The sequence below is a fragment of the Nilaparvata lugens genome, chromosome 2 (assembly GCF_014356525.2).
Source record: "Nilaparvata lugens isolate BPH chromosome 2, ASM1435652v1, whole genome shotgun sequence".
Classification (NCBI taxonomy): Eukaryota; Metazoa; Arthropoda; class Insecta; order Hemiptera; family Delphacidae; genus Nilaparvata; species Nilaparvata lugens.
This window is the reverse complement of record NC_052505.1, coordinates 73382060-73397405: the sequence shown is the minus strand read 5'-3', so window position 1 is coordinate 73397405 and position 15346 is coordinate 73382060. Positions and strand designations below refer to the sequence as shown.

At 32.9% G+C, this 15346-nt stretch overlaps 1 protein-coding gene across 4 annotated transcripts in view; it reads left to right on the top strand.

Annotated features, from left to right (window-relative positions):
- Positions 1-15346, top strand: part of LOC111046568 (mitogen-activated protein kinase kinase kinase 15) — a 37455-nt gene that overhangs the window by 14414 nt on the left and 7695 nt on the right. For 2 of the 4 annotated variants that reach the window (XM_039421705.1, XM_039421704.1), the window contains exons 13-22: positions 163-290; positions 735-872; positions 2062-2228; positions 3073-3308; positions 4132-4311; positions 7135-7233; positions 10149-10407; positions 11777-11935; positions 13276-13381; positions 15014-15221. In XM_039421705.1, coding sequence (XP_039277639.1) covers positions 163-290; positions 735-872; positions 2062-2228; positions 3073-3308; positions 4132-4311; positions 7135-7233; positions 10149-10407; positions 11777-11935; positions 13276-13381; positions 15014-15221 — 1680 coding nt within the window. Of the gene's footprint in view, positions 1-162; positions 291-734; positions 873-2061; positions 2229-3072; positions 3309-4131; positions 4312-7134; positions 7234-10148; positions 10408-11776; positions 11936-12469; positions 12495-13275; positions 13382-15013; positions 15222-15346 lie in introns of all 4 variants that reach the window. The other 2 variants (XR_005570549.1, XM_039421706.1) reach the window with 2 other exon arrangements.

The window sequence follows — 15346 nt, the reverse complement described above, 5'->3', positions numbered from 1 at the left end:
ATAGTGTGACAATAATTGATGATGATTTAAACTAAAGTCAGACGGTTGTAGTGATGAGTCGAATAAGTTCTTTATTGTGTTGTTGGGTCTATATATTGATTGGAACTCAGTACTATTGGAAATATTTGTTGGTACATCACATTCTATCGTTGGTTTTTCTAGTGATGTTCAACCGTTGCACGAAGAAATCAAACTTCACTCACAGCTTAGGCATCGTAACATTGTTCAGTATCTTGGATCAGTTTCCGAAGATGGTTACTTCAAGATATTCATGGAACAGGTGCCTGGAGGTAAGTTTCTTGAAACATCTCCATTTTATGTCTTGGTAAATATGTTCAACGTTTTTCACTGATGTGTTATTTCAAAATTAATCTCGATTGATGTAACCTACCACTATTGAAACTTATCCAATATTTGAAATTGAGTACTTCATAAATTCAATACTGTTCTCAGAAATGGTGTAGATAATATTCATTTCTACCAATACTATAAAATCATTACATGTTGTGTCTCACTTGAAAATGGCATTACTGTTGAAACATGTAAGACATTTTAAAAAAGGGTACTTAGGTTTTTTCTCTTGATAATTAAGAGTACCGTAGCCCTAACAAAAAAGGTTATTCTTAAATACAATATTCACATTTATAATATATTTATTTAGGTAAGATGCATCTTGATTTTTTTTTGGAAATTCAAGAAAATAAATCACTCATCAATGTGTTTTTTCAACCCAGGAAGCTTGTCTGCCCTTCTGAGATCTAAATGGGGACCATTGAAAGAGAATGAGTCCACAATATCATTCTACACTAAACAAATTTTAGAAGGATTAAAATATCTGCACGATCAAAAAATAGTTCACAGAGATATTAAAGGTAAGCTACTAAATGCAACCCAATTGTTATGTTCTTGACTGTTTGCATCCCCTATCTGTTAGTGAGCATTCATAAACTGGAAATGTTCGATTTTTACACTATAGTCTGTTCATCAAAAGGAGGGACAATAGTAGCATAAAGTTTGCGCTTGTGTGCTAATAAAAGTGATGACTCATATCCGGTGTCAATTGCAACACTCGTGAATATGAGTTCACAATGCGATTGACATCAAGTATATATTATACACCGTGTCCACAAAGAGGTTTACACGTTTAATTTTATATTACGTGTACATTCATGCACCGAACTTTTTAAAATTTTACACAGTTTACAAAGTAGGTTCTTCAAATATCTGGGGAAAATTTCAGCTCCCTAACCTGCGTAAAAATAAAATGGCGGCATATTGAAAATTTTACCAATTCATTAAAATTTTCAATATGCCGCCATTTTGTTTCTACGAAGGTTAGGATGTTGAAATTTTCCCAGAATATATTTAGAACCTACTTTGTAAACTGTAAAATTTAAAAAGTTCGGTGCATGAATAAGCACGTAATATAAAATTAAACTTGTAAACCTCTTTGTGGGACACGGTGTATAACATCTATAATATTATTTTAGATTGCTACTGTGAAACGGTATTTCTGCCTCAAGAACCCTTTTCACACTCGCATGTTGTTTGTTTTCATTGTCTCGGCTTCCAGACTAGTTTATGGAGCTGTAATTTTCTCATTGCATTTTCTGTATATTAAAAATAATGAGATGATTCAATCAATCTTTTTCTCTGCTTCGTAAGGGAAGATGTGAGAATTGAAAGACTTTTATATTAGTAGACTAAAGACAGAAGTGTGGGGTATATTCTTATAATGCACACATTAGTTGATGACTTTTTCACTTGGGTAGATGAGCATTAATGGGAAATAAAAGCCAACCGATATGGGAATCGAACCCATGGCCGGTGCAGTGAAGCAAGCCGACGAACGTTGCAATGCTCAAATCTCTAGGCTCGCCTAATTCACCATTAAATAATTTACAGATTTTATTAGCTCAATGTTCATTCCCAATGAATTATATCGGTAATAAATTACAGGTGACAAATTTGGTTTGATTTTCGACTTCTAAAAATAGAATATTGTACAGAAATTCTCAAATCATTCAATGCAGAAACTTGACCCAACGTTCAAATTTTCAGGTGATAATGTTTTGGTGAATACGTACAGTGGTGTTGTCAAAATATCAGACTTTGGTACATCCAAGAGATTGGCTGGTTTATGTCCAAGCACTGAAACATTCACCGGGACTCTGCAATATATGGCACCCGAGGTCATTGACAAAGGGCAGAGAGGTTATGGAGCACCGGTAAGATCAGCATCATTTTAAAAAATGCCTCGATTATTATTGTGTCAATTCATTCATTATCGGTTTTCATACTTTCATTATCAGCTCATTACAGAGATATTTGATTACAGATACATTATTTGTCTGCTATCTACACGACAGCCCAAAGTTTATAATAATAGATTATATTTTGTTTTATACTGGTCTTTTTCATGATTCTAAACCAAAAGGTTTAACAACAGGAAGTACAATCATGAATATTTATCACATTAAGCTTATTAAGCTATTTATCCACTCACCTTCGATCATTAATTTTTTAATAAAAAAGTGCAAAATCCAAGTGTGACTTGTTTCCACTATCGTTTTGATAATAAGCCCTTTATCATTGTTTTCCCACTTTAATACTCATAAAGTATTTTCGTTGATTATAGTCTGCGCTGATATGATATGTTTTATAGATAAAGTTCAATGCGGTTAAACTTCAATAAAGCAACGATCCAATGAGTTATACCACATTGATTATATGAAGTATTTACTGATCAAATTATTGAATTGACAATCGATCTATGAAAATGTGGATCAATATGACGGGGGTTAACTTAACACGAGTAGATTTGAAAAGGCACTTGGAATTCAATAACTTGATGCACTTAACTCATCAATAATTTATTTCATCATTAACTACAGAATTTGATTACTTCATCTCCGAGTTGATTAGTTATACTTCTTTGTAGTATAGAAAATCATCATAATATTTTACACGAAATACTCAATATTTTGTTTGTTCTCTCAATGTAATGTTTCTGTTCGACTCTTCTAAAAACTTGTATCATAACCTTCTTATGAAAAACTGTGAATGTTGTAGGCTGACATCTGGTCCCTGGGCTGTACTATTGTTGAAATGGCCACCGGAAAACCACCATTCATCGAGCTGGGCTCGCCACAAGCAGCTGTTTTCAAAGTTGGATACTACAAAGTGCACCCTGAAATTCCCTCTGAGCTCTCTGAAAAAGCCAAGAGTTTCATTTTACGCTGCTTCGAACCAGATCCGAACAAAAGAGCAATGGCTCCCAACCTTCTTGAAGACACCTTCCTAACCGAGTGAGAATTTTTGCAATATTAAAATTATTGTGAATTTCGAAATAATCTTACAATATCTAATGAGCAATGTTACACCAGATTTCTCATAATCAAATTTGAGTTTGAGTTTCAAATAATCAACCATTTTTGAGCTTGATAATCACGTTTTAGCATATTTTTCAAAAAAGTAATTTTTGCTGTTCCAACTGCTTTCATAAGATTCATCAGCCAGACTTAGCAACCATTTTTGAACCAAAAAATCTTAGGTCGGTTACACAAAAACCTGTTAAATTTGAATCATGATTAATTGGTTTTCCGCGAGAACCAATCAGAAAAGTCTTTTTGAAAAGAAGGCTTCTCTGATTAGTTCTCGTGGCATTTAAACATTTAAAATTTAGCAAGCTTTTGTGCAACCGGGCCATACATTTGGAAATTTATCAAAGTATATACTCAATCTTCAGTTATCTTTGCTCCGGCAATTCATAACTTACATTAGCCTGGAAGTTTTATGTAAGACTTATAAGACATGTTACACATTTATTATGATATCACTTTTCTTTTTCAATTGTTCTAATTTGATGATATAATTTTCACTGTTCATTCATCACAGACCTCCTGTCACTAATTCAACAATATTTTCTAGAAGAAATTAGAAATTATTATAAAAAATATATCTTGTGGTATTTAAACATAAATGCTGTTTCTTAGCTATCAAGATCCTATAGTTTTTCGAGTTTGAAGTTCAACAAAGCTTGAATCTTGAATACTCAAATGTATTTTCTGGATTGAATGAATAATTTCTGGGTTTTCTTTTTCAAAATAATATTGAATTCGTTTGTTTCAGGAAGAAGAAAACATCAAGGGCACTGATAGCACCTCAAGAGTTTAGTCGAAGCATCTCAGTTCCAAGTGAGAGAATAGTCAACAAAGTATTAATCAAAAACAACTCGGAGTGTACTTCCACTCTAAGTAACTGCAGTTCAGTATTAAGCAATCAGGTGCCAACCACACCCATGGAAGAAACGTGAGTGTTGATTTGAATTTACCCAATCAAAACTCTCAAAGCCGATTCCAATCTGAATAGAATCAAGGGAATCGTTACTGATTTGAAATGAATTATTTGAATTTCTATAATATTTTATTTATTTGGTAATGGTATTTTGGTGTTTTACATGTATTTTGCAATGTGCTTTTCCAAAGCTTGCAGTAAACTCGTATATTATAAATAGTTCAGTCAGGAGGAAAAGGCTAGTGCAAACGTTCTTCCGGCTAGTGCAAAACAGCCGAAACAAAACAAACGAAAACAGAGCACATGCGCAGCCTTCCATATTCCTCTACTGCAATTTGAAGCCTGTTCTCCTGTATAAACAAGAATGGATAAATGAAAATTGGAAAAAAATATTAAAACAAATCAGATAGGTTTATTATAACTAACGTATAAGCTGAGTACCACCGCTCGTAACTTGGCCTCTGGAAGGAATGCAGTCGATCTAGTTTTAGGTGTGAAATATGGCACTGGAGAGCCAGGTAGCGAGTACACAAACGCTGTGGTCTATTTGCCTTCGCCAAATGTAATTGAGCAGTTTCCATCCCACCAAATTTGTAATTTAACCAGCGATCTATAAGTAAAATTACATCCTAACGTTTTTAGTCGTTACATAAAATAATAGAATTTAAGATTCAAGTTCAACTTTCAATTCAGAGTTCAACTTTTTCGATTAAACTAAAAAATCGTTTTTTGTGAATATTACTTCGCTTAGACTTATTATGTACTAAAAGGACTAGACTAGATGTACTAAAAAGGGTGGATTTTACGACAATATAACGGGGATAATGGTTAAGTTACTCTCTATTGGTTTTCAATATTGTTCATCCAACATTTATATTTTAGTAAAAATAAATTAAAATGTACATCCATGTCGTGACAATTAGAAGTTTCCCCAGTCTGTGACATTGTAAAAATACTAGTTCTACGGAGGCTATTCCACAAAATCACTATAACTATTTTAAAACTAATTTAATAAATCGCTATAACTTTTTTAAAACGGCTACTAACTTAATGAAAAAATAACACAACATTTCGACGTTTACTCCGGTCAGCTGCGGAAACAAAACTGAAAGCTGAATGGTGAATAGCTTTATTAGTGAGCACGGTTTGTAGTCACACTACCGAGTCGTCAGCAACATGGCGCCACTCGTTCATTTCCCCCCTACGCCTCAGACCTTAGAAGCCAAGTTACGAGCGGTGGACACAGTAGTTGCTGTTTCTAATAAAACAAAATTCGAGTATGTTGGAACACTATTTGTTGAAAATCATAAATATGTCTGCTTCATCAAATCTCAACATTAGCAAATTAATTGAGATCATCATAAGTATAGTACGCGTCCCGTAGCTTTGCCTCTGTGACTTTGAAACGGCATATAGGCAAGGTATGCTCGCGGGGTGATATTTCTACTTTTACAAAAACAAGACTCCAGAGTACTTGGATCCCTAGATAGAGGAAGCTCTCTACAGAGCTTCATTGAAGGAAACTCCCTACACACAGAGATTCTTCAGGAATGAGAGAGTTGCAACTTATCACCAACAATGGAAAGAGCATGTTGAACGAATGTCAGCTGATAGGTCTCCACTGAAAATTTTCAAGTGTAAGCCGGTAGGCAAAGCTACACTGTAAACTGTGTTGTGCTCTTGTGCTAAAAGTACGTAACTCCAAAAAAACTCCTTGTGTATCTTTTCGGATGCAACACTTTGCTTTTGAGAAGATACAAAAGAGCATCTGTAGCTTATGGAGAGATACATTTTCAAAAATGTTGGATGTTTTTGAACGGGTAATATTATAGTCTAGTGGCCCTCCGCCAATAGGCAAAGCTACAGGACCCGGACTGTACATGGCCCTCTTGAGAAACTATTCAACAGATGAGTAGGGCCTGATTTGTTATAAACAAGGTCTATAGAAACCAAGTCAAGACACCCGTGTTCCTTATGGAGCGGCCATTTTGTGGGGTTTTTGGCGGTACATTTGAAAATCCAATCTGATTCAATTTTCTCGTAACAAAATCATGCATTATGCATTTTAAAAAACAATATTCTGGTTCAGATAATATGTAAATTCAGGTTTTTAATTTTTTAATGATGAAATTTCAATAATAAATGGTTCAATAATCTATTTTTTTATTATTCAAAATTGTTCTTATTTTAGTAACCCGTGGATTATAATTTATAATGCATTGGGACTAGACAGAAATGGGAGGCCAACCTCAAAAAGAGTTTGAAGTTCCCGATCAATTAAATCTAAAAATCAACAATTCAGTTTCTAGTATTTTCCTAAATACTATAATTCTGTCGGAAGATTTTTTTTACAATTCCAATTACTAATAACACATCATGTTATTTTCATGCAGCACAATTCAGCAGAAAATAAATTTGAAAAATGGTGAACTAGAATCACACAAAATGGCGACTTTTCAATGCATCACGGGATCGTGTCATGACCTATATTTATAGACATTGGTTATAGAACATTATTAGGTATGACATTTTTTGTTTCTCAAAATGTTTGTCAATATAAATAGATTATCACAAGTGGTAACGACTCTATATTATATGTTACTTGATGGTATTACGCTGACACTGGAGCAGCATTTGAATTTCTCTGAGTTTCAATATGTGTATCGCCTACCAGAGCTTAGGGCAAGGTGAAGCCGTTTGTATTGGTTGCTAAATTACTGTGAATTTTAATAGATTATAAACTATTGTACTTTTGCCAGTGTTGATTAATTGATGTGGAATGGGTGCTTGCTTTGTGCAGTCTAACATAATTAACAGTATTTAAGTTGTGTGTGACAGTTGCTGGATGACCACTAAAACTCACCCTGTCAACCACAAGGTGGCTTCTTTGCTCCCGCCTATCAGCATGCCCCCAACTGCTGCCTTCTCTTGCAACAGGTAATTCTCCAATTGTGCCGCCGCCGCCACCGCTTCTATTCACTCAAAAATAATCAATTAATTATTCAACATATTCTCCAATTGTGCCACTTCTATCTGCTCAAAAATAATCTATTAATGTTTTGCCAAGTACATCACTCCACTCCTAATTGGAAATAATCAATTAATTATTCAACATATTCTCCAATTGTGCCACTTCTATCTGCTCAAAAATAATCTATTAATTGTTTTGCCAAGTACATCACTCCACTCCCAAGTGGAAATAATCCATTAATTATTCTGCATAATAACTTACTTGACTCCCAATAACTATAGTTAATCCACATTATATAGTTAACTCCACATTAAAATATTTCACAACTCATTCACTTTGGCTCCCAATAAACATAGTTATCCACATAATAATATTGATTGTAGATAATCATAATTAATTAATACTAAATGCATTATCCATTAATATTCATAATTAATTCCACATTAAATACTTCAAAATTCATTAACTTTGACTTTTTGTTTAAAACCAGTTACTATTATTATCTTAAATACATAATATTTTCGGATCTGTGCTTGAATTGATGTTAATTTTTCCACATTATTAATGTAATCGTGTTATCTAGTCATAATTTTATTACTCTGATTGAATTTGTGTACTCAAACTAATCAAGTCCACCGATCACTTATTAAATACCGAACACATATTATGTTTTAAAATTTTAATTAAATAAAGTTAGATGCAAATTCAAGCTTCAACAATAGAAGCTCATCAGTCATAAAAACCCTATTTTGAACTATCATGCACAATTTTATCATGTAGAATTATATTATACTCTAGATAAACATAAGGGTGTGATCACATTGAATACGTATATGTGCAAGTACAAGATTGGTTATGCATGATCAAGCGTGCATATGAGAAATAAAAACTAGAAAGAGCAGTAGGAACACTCACACTCAATGCTTTTACTTGCTGGTAGCGTTCATTGTGAGCAGCTACATGCTAGTCACAACGTGTTTCAATGTCAATTTTGTTTCTCGGCTCATGAATGATTCGACTTGCACTTGCTCATATAAGCATTCAATGTGATCACACCCTTAGAAAACCATTTGTATAAAATGAAATTTGTTGATAATTGTTGGATTCATCCACACCAGAATACATTGATGAAGGTCACTAGGTTAATTGAAACTATGTCTTTGTAACTCACAATCCCAACTGAGCAATATAGAAAAATGGTTTCTAGTATGGTTCACTCATTAATGGTTACTCAGTATTAGTTCAAATTCATCCTATTGTCTACTACCAGTCGAACTGCTTCTGCATCATCATTGTTTATGCATTTTTATAAGTACCGAAGATCACAAAATCTACCTTAGGCCTACTCTTTCTTCACCAACAATACTACAATTTACATAAATCAAAAAATAAATTTTAATTCGCCCATATAAGAAATCAATATTAATTTGAATTTTGATTCACGTTGATAACCGTCGCAATTGAACCGATCTTGTCTAATTATAATCGATTTCTATTTATTCAAGAAAAGCTCACTTCCATATCATCACAATAACAATATTGCTATAAATTGTTTCATCTTAATATATATTTTGCAGCAAAACACTTTTTAATTACAACTTATTCCTATTTGGATAGTTATTGAGCAGATTTGTATCAAAATTAATTGCTGGTACAAAGTTAGACTTTTATTTTGAAATTCCCATTATTCTGAATTATTCTATAAGTACTCGTATTTTTTTGTTATCCTCGAGTACTGTATCATCTTATTTTAATGCTTATATGTTTACATTTACATGTTTTAATTGTTTGTGAAGTTGAGGTGATAAAATATGAATTATGTTTGAAAATATGCCGTATAATATGTGAGGGAAAATGATACCTGCATAGGTTTAAAACCTGTGCGCAGGTATTTATTAATAAAAGATCAAAACAAAAACACAAAGAAAATTACAAACGAGTTGATAATTATAGCTAACATATTTGAGAAAATAAAAGTGGAAACATCTATGTATGTTTTGCCGTCTGTAACTTTTTCATAATCTGTGATCATATATTTGTTTTTGGCATTGAGCCTGGTTTATTTTTCCACAATATCGTAGAACTTTGAATATTATCACACTTAGTACTGATTAAATATTTTTCCAAAAGTCGTTCTTGCTTACGCATATTGCACTAAATTTCACATAAAGAATAAAATTGTATAAATACGCTAATAACGTATTTGGAACATAGGGAACGTATTCCTACGACAATTTATGCAAACAAATCTAGTTAATGTGTCATTTTTCTGGGCCAATGATTTACTTACTTATTCATTACATTATCTTATTAATGTAATTGAATTCAAACAGATTGTGTTATTTTGGTCAGAAAATATGAGACTTGATGGAATGTTGGATTGATGTGATTTGAAATCATTCACTTTTTGTGATTGACCTAACTAAAAACATGACACAAGTAATTGAACTGTTTATGGAATAGACTAATTTAATGTATAATCTATGATATGCTTTTAAAGTACGGTAATAAAGACATGACAGAATCAATTTTATTTACTCTTATGGCTTTTATCGGCAGAGAGACCCTTTTGGATGTTTTGCCGTATTACCCAATGTCATTTCCTATAAACACTCAAGTTAATAGGTTATGTATTCGGTTCTTCATATTTCCTCACTAGAAATTTGCACTTTAACTTCCTGAGTCTTTTATTTTATAAACTTTAAAATCAAGAAAACTATTTTTAAACACAAATTTACATTTAAAAAGCAAACAGATATAAAATTTTGATGATAATATTGAACTGAAAATTTCACATTACAAATTACAGAATAAATGAAGTGTTTATGGAATAATTTGATTAAGGATGTATTGCATGGTTTTTGGTTGTGTGATTGGCCAGCCTGCCGAACTCGACATGCGACACGGATGCCAGCCTGACTCGAAGGAGCTCGTCGGGCGGTCTGATGTCCCCCGAGGTGGATGGAGGGCCGAGGACGGCTGCAGGAGCACCCACCGAACAGGATGGCTTTTATCTGCTCAAGAAGGACTCTCAGCGCCGCATGACTCTGTCCAGAGTGTTAAGTCAAGATCAGAGGAAGATCTGCGAGGTCTGGTTGAGGAACATCAATCCGGACATCGGCGAGACCGTTTTGAATATGGTGAGAACTCATTATCATTCATTAAATAGTTGATGATATCATCTTGAATTTATTACAGGTTTCTACTTGAGTTATTGGGCTCATTTTGAACTTTAACTTATTGCTTATATTTTAAATATTTGAGGTGAAGGTTTAAATATATTCTATAATTCATTTTGTAGCTATGAACATAGAAAAATATAATCTACAGTCACTATTAGAGTCGTTATTCGTACGTTTTCGGTACAAGCGCTACAACACTATTACAGTGATTATTTATTTATTCGTGAACAGAATCACAAATTATATAGTCATTAATTATTTTTTAGTCTCAAGCATAATTATTAAACTCTTCATAGGGTGCCAGTCCGTTACGAACGTTGGCGATAATTATATTATTACTTTGTTGGTTGCGCTCCGGATCAAAACATATAATAACAATGTTAAAACACAATAACAAATTATCAAAAGTACATTGAATTTAATTGCAACACTACTAGTATTAGAAAAAATAATAAAGGGCACTTTTGATATTTTTTTTGTGTTTTAATAATCAGTAGTCCTAAAAATAAGAGTTAATAATAACAATGTTACAATAATGTAAAAAAATTGTTTTTCACAACCTTCCGTCTAAAACTGTTTCTATGACAATTAATGCAAACAAATCTAGGTTATGTGTCATTTATCTGAGTCAATGGTTCACTTACTTCAAAACCATTTGCATGATCTTTGCAAAACTAATGTCAGTCACTGTAGACGTTATATTGGACAAATTACCTGCACAGCTTATATCAAAACATGCATTGTAGGCAGCCCTATAATGTGTAGCTTAACTTGTATTTTGGTAAACTATTTGAATTTGATAAAAAAGATTGGATCAAATTATTATGATGATTAAAAGGTTGGATTAAATGTAGTAAAAAATAATTTGTTCATTTCGACATTTTGGCAGAACTCTTTGAGCCAGTTTCCAAGCTTGAGATTTAGTTAAGTTCTAGACTTTAATCAGCTGGAGTCAGAAAATTGGCTTTCCGAAACGGGGCGTAGTCGCAGTCCACGTTTAAATTAAATTTCGAAAAACTAGAAAATTGAACACAAACAAAATAAAATAAAGAGAAAATAGTGTGGAGTTTCAACTATTTTGAATTATTTAGGAATGTTTCATTTCGTCAAGGAAAAACGTTTCCAGTTATAGAAATGAGAAAATAAAAAAATAAAATTGAAACTACGACTACGCCCCGTTTCGGAAAGCCAATTTTGTCTCCAGCTGTTTAAAGTCTAGAACTTAGCCAAATCCCGAGCTCGGAAACCGATCCTTAATGATTTCTTGGAGTTTATTGCTAGATAGAGTAAAGAGTATCGAATAAGCTGGTAACTTATTTGTTTTCAGGGCCATTTAGAAGTATTAATGCGAGGATTAAGGGATTATATAGCTGATCAAAAGAAGGAGGTTATTGAGAATGCAATTCACTGTTTGAAAGAAGACCTGGACTTTGATTCTGTCGCAATCAACCAACTACACTATGCTCTCTATTTATTTCAAGATGCTGTAAGTATTATTTTCATTTTCATATAAATAATGTTATTCATGTATAAATAATGATTTTACTAGAACCCTTTTTCTTGTTTGTGTTTTTCCCTAAGAAACGACTAGTTTCTGCTAATTATGCAAATTCTCAAATGTTGTTTAAATTATCCGAAACTAGTTTATTAAATGAAAAAAAAATATCTTCATGGAAATGAATCATAAATAATGTATATTTTCCTTGTACCTATATGGAATGCACAGTATCTCTAATAATATTCAACGTATCTTGCAAACGTCATTTCTTAAGCCTTTCATACCTATTCTTCTATTGTTTGATGTTAGCTCATAACGAGATAGAATTCAAATTTTTATCTTATTTACATTTTTATTTTCTTCAAATCTGTTGAATTCCAAGCCGACGTCAATTGTGTTCATTTCAATTATTATGTTTATGAAAAGTATTATTATGCAATAAAAGATTATGAATTAAAAAATATTGATTCTGTAGATTAATTATTATGATATATTTATAATGTTTAACATGTTTGCATGCAGCGTTTATCGAGTGAATCTTGAAAAGGTAAGTAAGTTAGTGTAGTTGAAAAAGTTTGATTGTTCTCAATTATTATTTCGCAAACAATTGTGGAGTTTTAGTTTGATAATAGCAAATGAATTACAAAATATATTCATTTTACGATAGATTCTATCATGTTCTATTCACTTAATTTACTTCATGTTCTATCAAGGCGGATATGAAGTGAATATGAGCTTCGAATATCAATATAATTAGTAGCAAGTTATACTCTATATCTTGTATATTAGTTATATTAGTATCAATATACAAGTATATTTATCATTGCCTCAGTTCCACTTTCAGTTCCATTGCTGAGAAAATGAGGGCCTGCAGTTTCTCAACACCTTATGTACAAGCTGTTTGCTAGTTATTGTTTGTTTTTTCAATTTTATCCTATTCTTTGGAAAATAAATCGTCACACAATATTAATGTTGTGAGCTGGAGCTTCCATTAATATTGTGTGACGATTTATTTTCCAAAAAAAAATCACTACACTATCTTGACAACCTCGACATCAAAATTTAATATATTTATAATATCTGATTAACCTGACAACGGTCTCATGACCAGATTTTTCTTTGACTACCTACCTATATGTTTGTGTGCGTCTATATATATGTGTGCCATACGCTAATAATAATAATAATAATAATAATAATAATAATAATAATGTTGTGAGCTTATAGAAGAAGATAAGATTGTGGAGACTAGGAGGATGAAAATTTATTTCGCTTAGATTAATCAACTTGTTTAGTTAGAGCCATTTAATTTATGATGTTTATTTCAGGTGAACACAGTTCTGAGGCTGCATAGCATAAAACCACATTGGATGTTCGCTTTGGACAATCTCGTACGAACTGCTGTCCAAGCTGCAATCACTGTTATATCACCTGGTATGTAATGTAATTCTATACTTTCAAAAATTGTAATAAAAAGTACTTTGAAGAGTTCAAAAATAATAGTTAGAAATAATTCAAAAATGCTCAGGCGTAGCCGAAGCCGTCAGCCGGAGATTATAGTTATTTTATGTAAATTCTATCCTTATCTTCAATTTTTTTTTCAGAGTTCTCACAGTACAGAGTGAATAAAAACTTTGGAGAGTGTAGCAACTCATGTCTTTATTTGTAATGAGTATTTACTCTATTAATTTGTTACTTTCTTATTACTTGATTTTAATCGCCGACAATTCTATTCTCAATGCTAACAAAACCTTCTCAATAGTTATTATCTTCGGGAATGGATATTATTATTGGTTGCATTATTCCATGTTATCCGATGAGCCCATTCAACTGTCGGTCCTAGCTGAAGTATATCAGCTGTGAAGCCCATTGTTGATTCAAATTATGCTGTATATTATTATGCTATTGTACTATTATTTAATACTTTATCAATAATTAATACTTATTGCGAAACAAATAGTTTGTTTGTTAGCAAATTGTGCTGTAAGCAATTATTTAATATTTTATTAATTATTAAATACTTACTGGTAAACAAATATAGTTTGCTTATAAGTATGTTTGCTGTGGCCTAGATTCCTGATAATAATTGAGCCGATGTAAGAAGAGACACGCATACAAGGAGTTTTGCCTGGCTCCTCTTGAAAATATCGCTTCTGACGACGACCCGACTATTAATAGTCAGCCATCTAGTTTTGGCCAAGAATAATATCAATCTATGGAAGAAATAAGTCTAGCATCGTTTTTAGACTAGTTATTGTGTTAACATAAATTTTCATTTTGCTTCTTCTTTACGATAAACTGATTTCTGGGGGCCTGTTTCATAAAGATTTAGAAGTTCCGCATAAAAAACCTACATTTACAGTCAGCTTTTCCTTTTCAATAAAAATACTAAAATGTAATAAAAAAATTCTATTTAAAAACGTATAACCATTGCTATCATTATCAGGTTGTTACAGTATTGTCAATCTTTAGTAGCCCGGCTTCCTCTATTAAACAGATTTAGTAGCCTGAGTTTACTAGAGCCCAAGTCGTATGGTATGCTGTAGCTTTGCTTATATGGCAGATTTCTTCAGCTAGTATCCTTTGTTAGTAAATGAGCTATCCGCATTCCTCATGAATAACATTGATACATCCCATTCATTTAATGCTGATTTTCTGATAGCTTGAATTGTGAACCTTACTATAGTAATGGATCATGATGTATCAACTGAAGTCCCGGTTACACAAAAGCCTGTTCAACTTTAATCATGACCAAATGCCACGAGAACCAATCAGAGAAGGTTTTTTCTAAAGAAGGCTTCTTTAATTGGCTCTCTTGGCATTTGATCACAGTCAAAATTTAAAAGGCTTTTGTGCAATCGGCCTAAATTCTCGTTTATCATCACATACGTGGCTCTCTATTTTTATTCGATTTGGCTATCTACCACAATGTGTCCATCACTACACTAGGAGCGGCTCCTGTATTCACGACTGCTAATTGTTTTCAAGCAGCCCTGGCTACTTTTTGATTGGTGGAAATGAATGATTTGTGATTGTGAATGAATGAAATGAATGAACTGTTTTCAGAGCTGGGCGCCAACCTGGCTGGACAGGACACGCGCGACGGGGGCGCCGCCGGTGGGGACGGGGTGGAGGTGGGGGGCACCGCCTCTGTGCTCTCAACCGTCAACTCACTCAAATCGCACAAGACCAGCATCGACAGCTTTGCCAGCTCGTTGAAAATGAGGCACGAGTATCGCGATCAACTTCTTTCGCTCAGAGTTGAAAATAACAGGTTTGTATTGTTTTATCCAATTTAAATTAGACAGTCTAATTGGTTCTAGTGACTGTCATTGTCTGGGTAGCAGCTCTTTAGCAGTTTGTGACTGTCATTAATGTATGTGATTGTCCGAGTCGGTT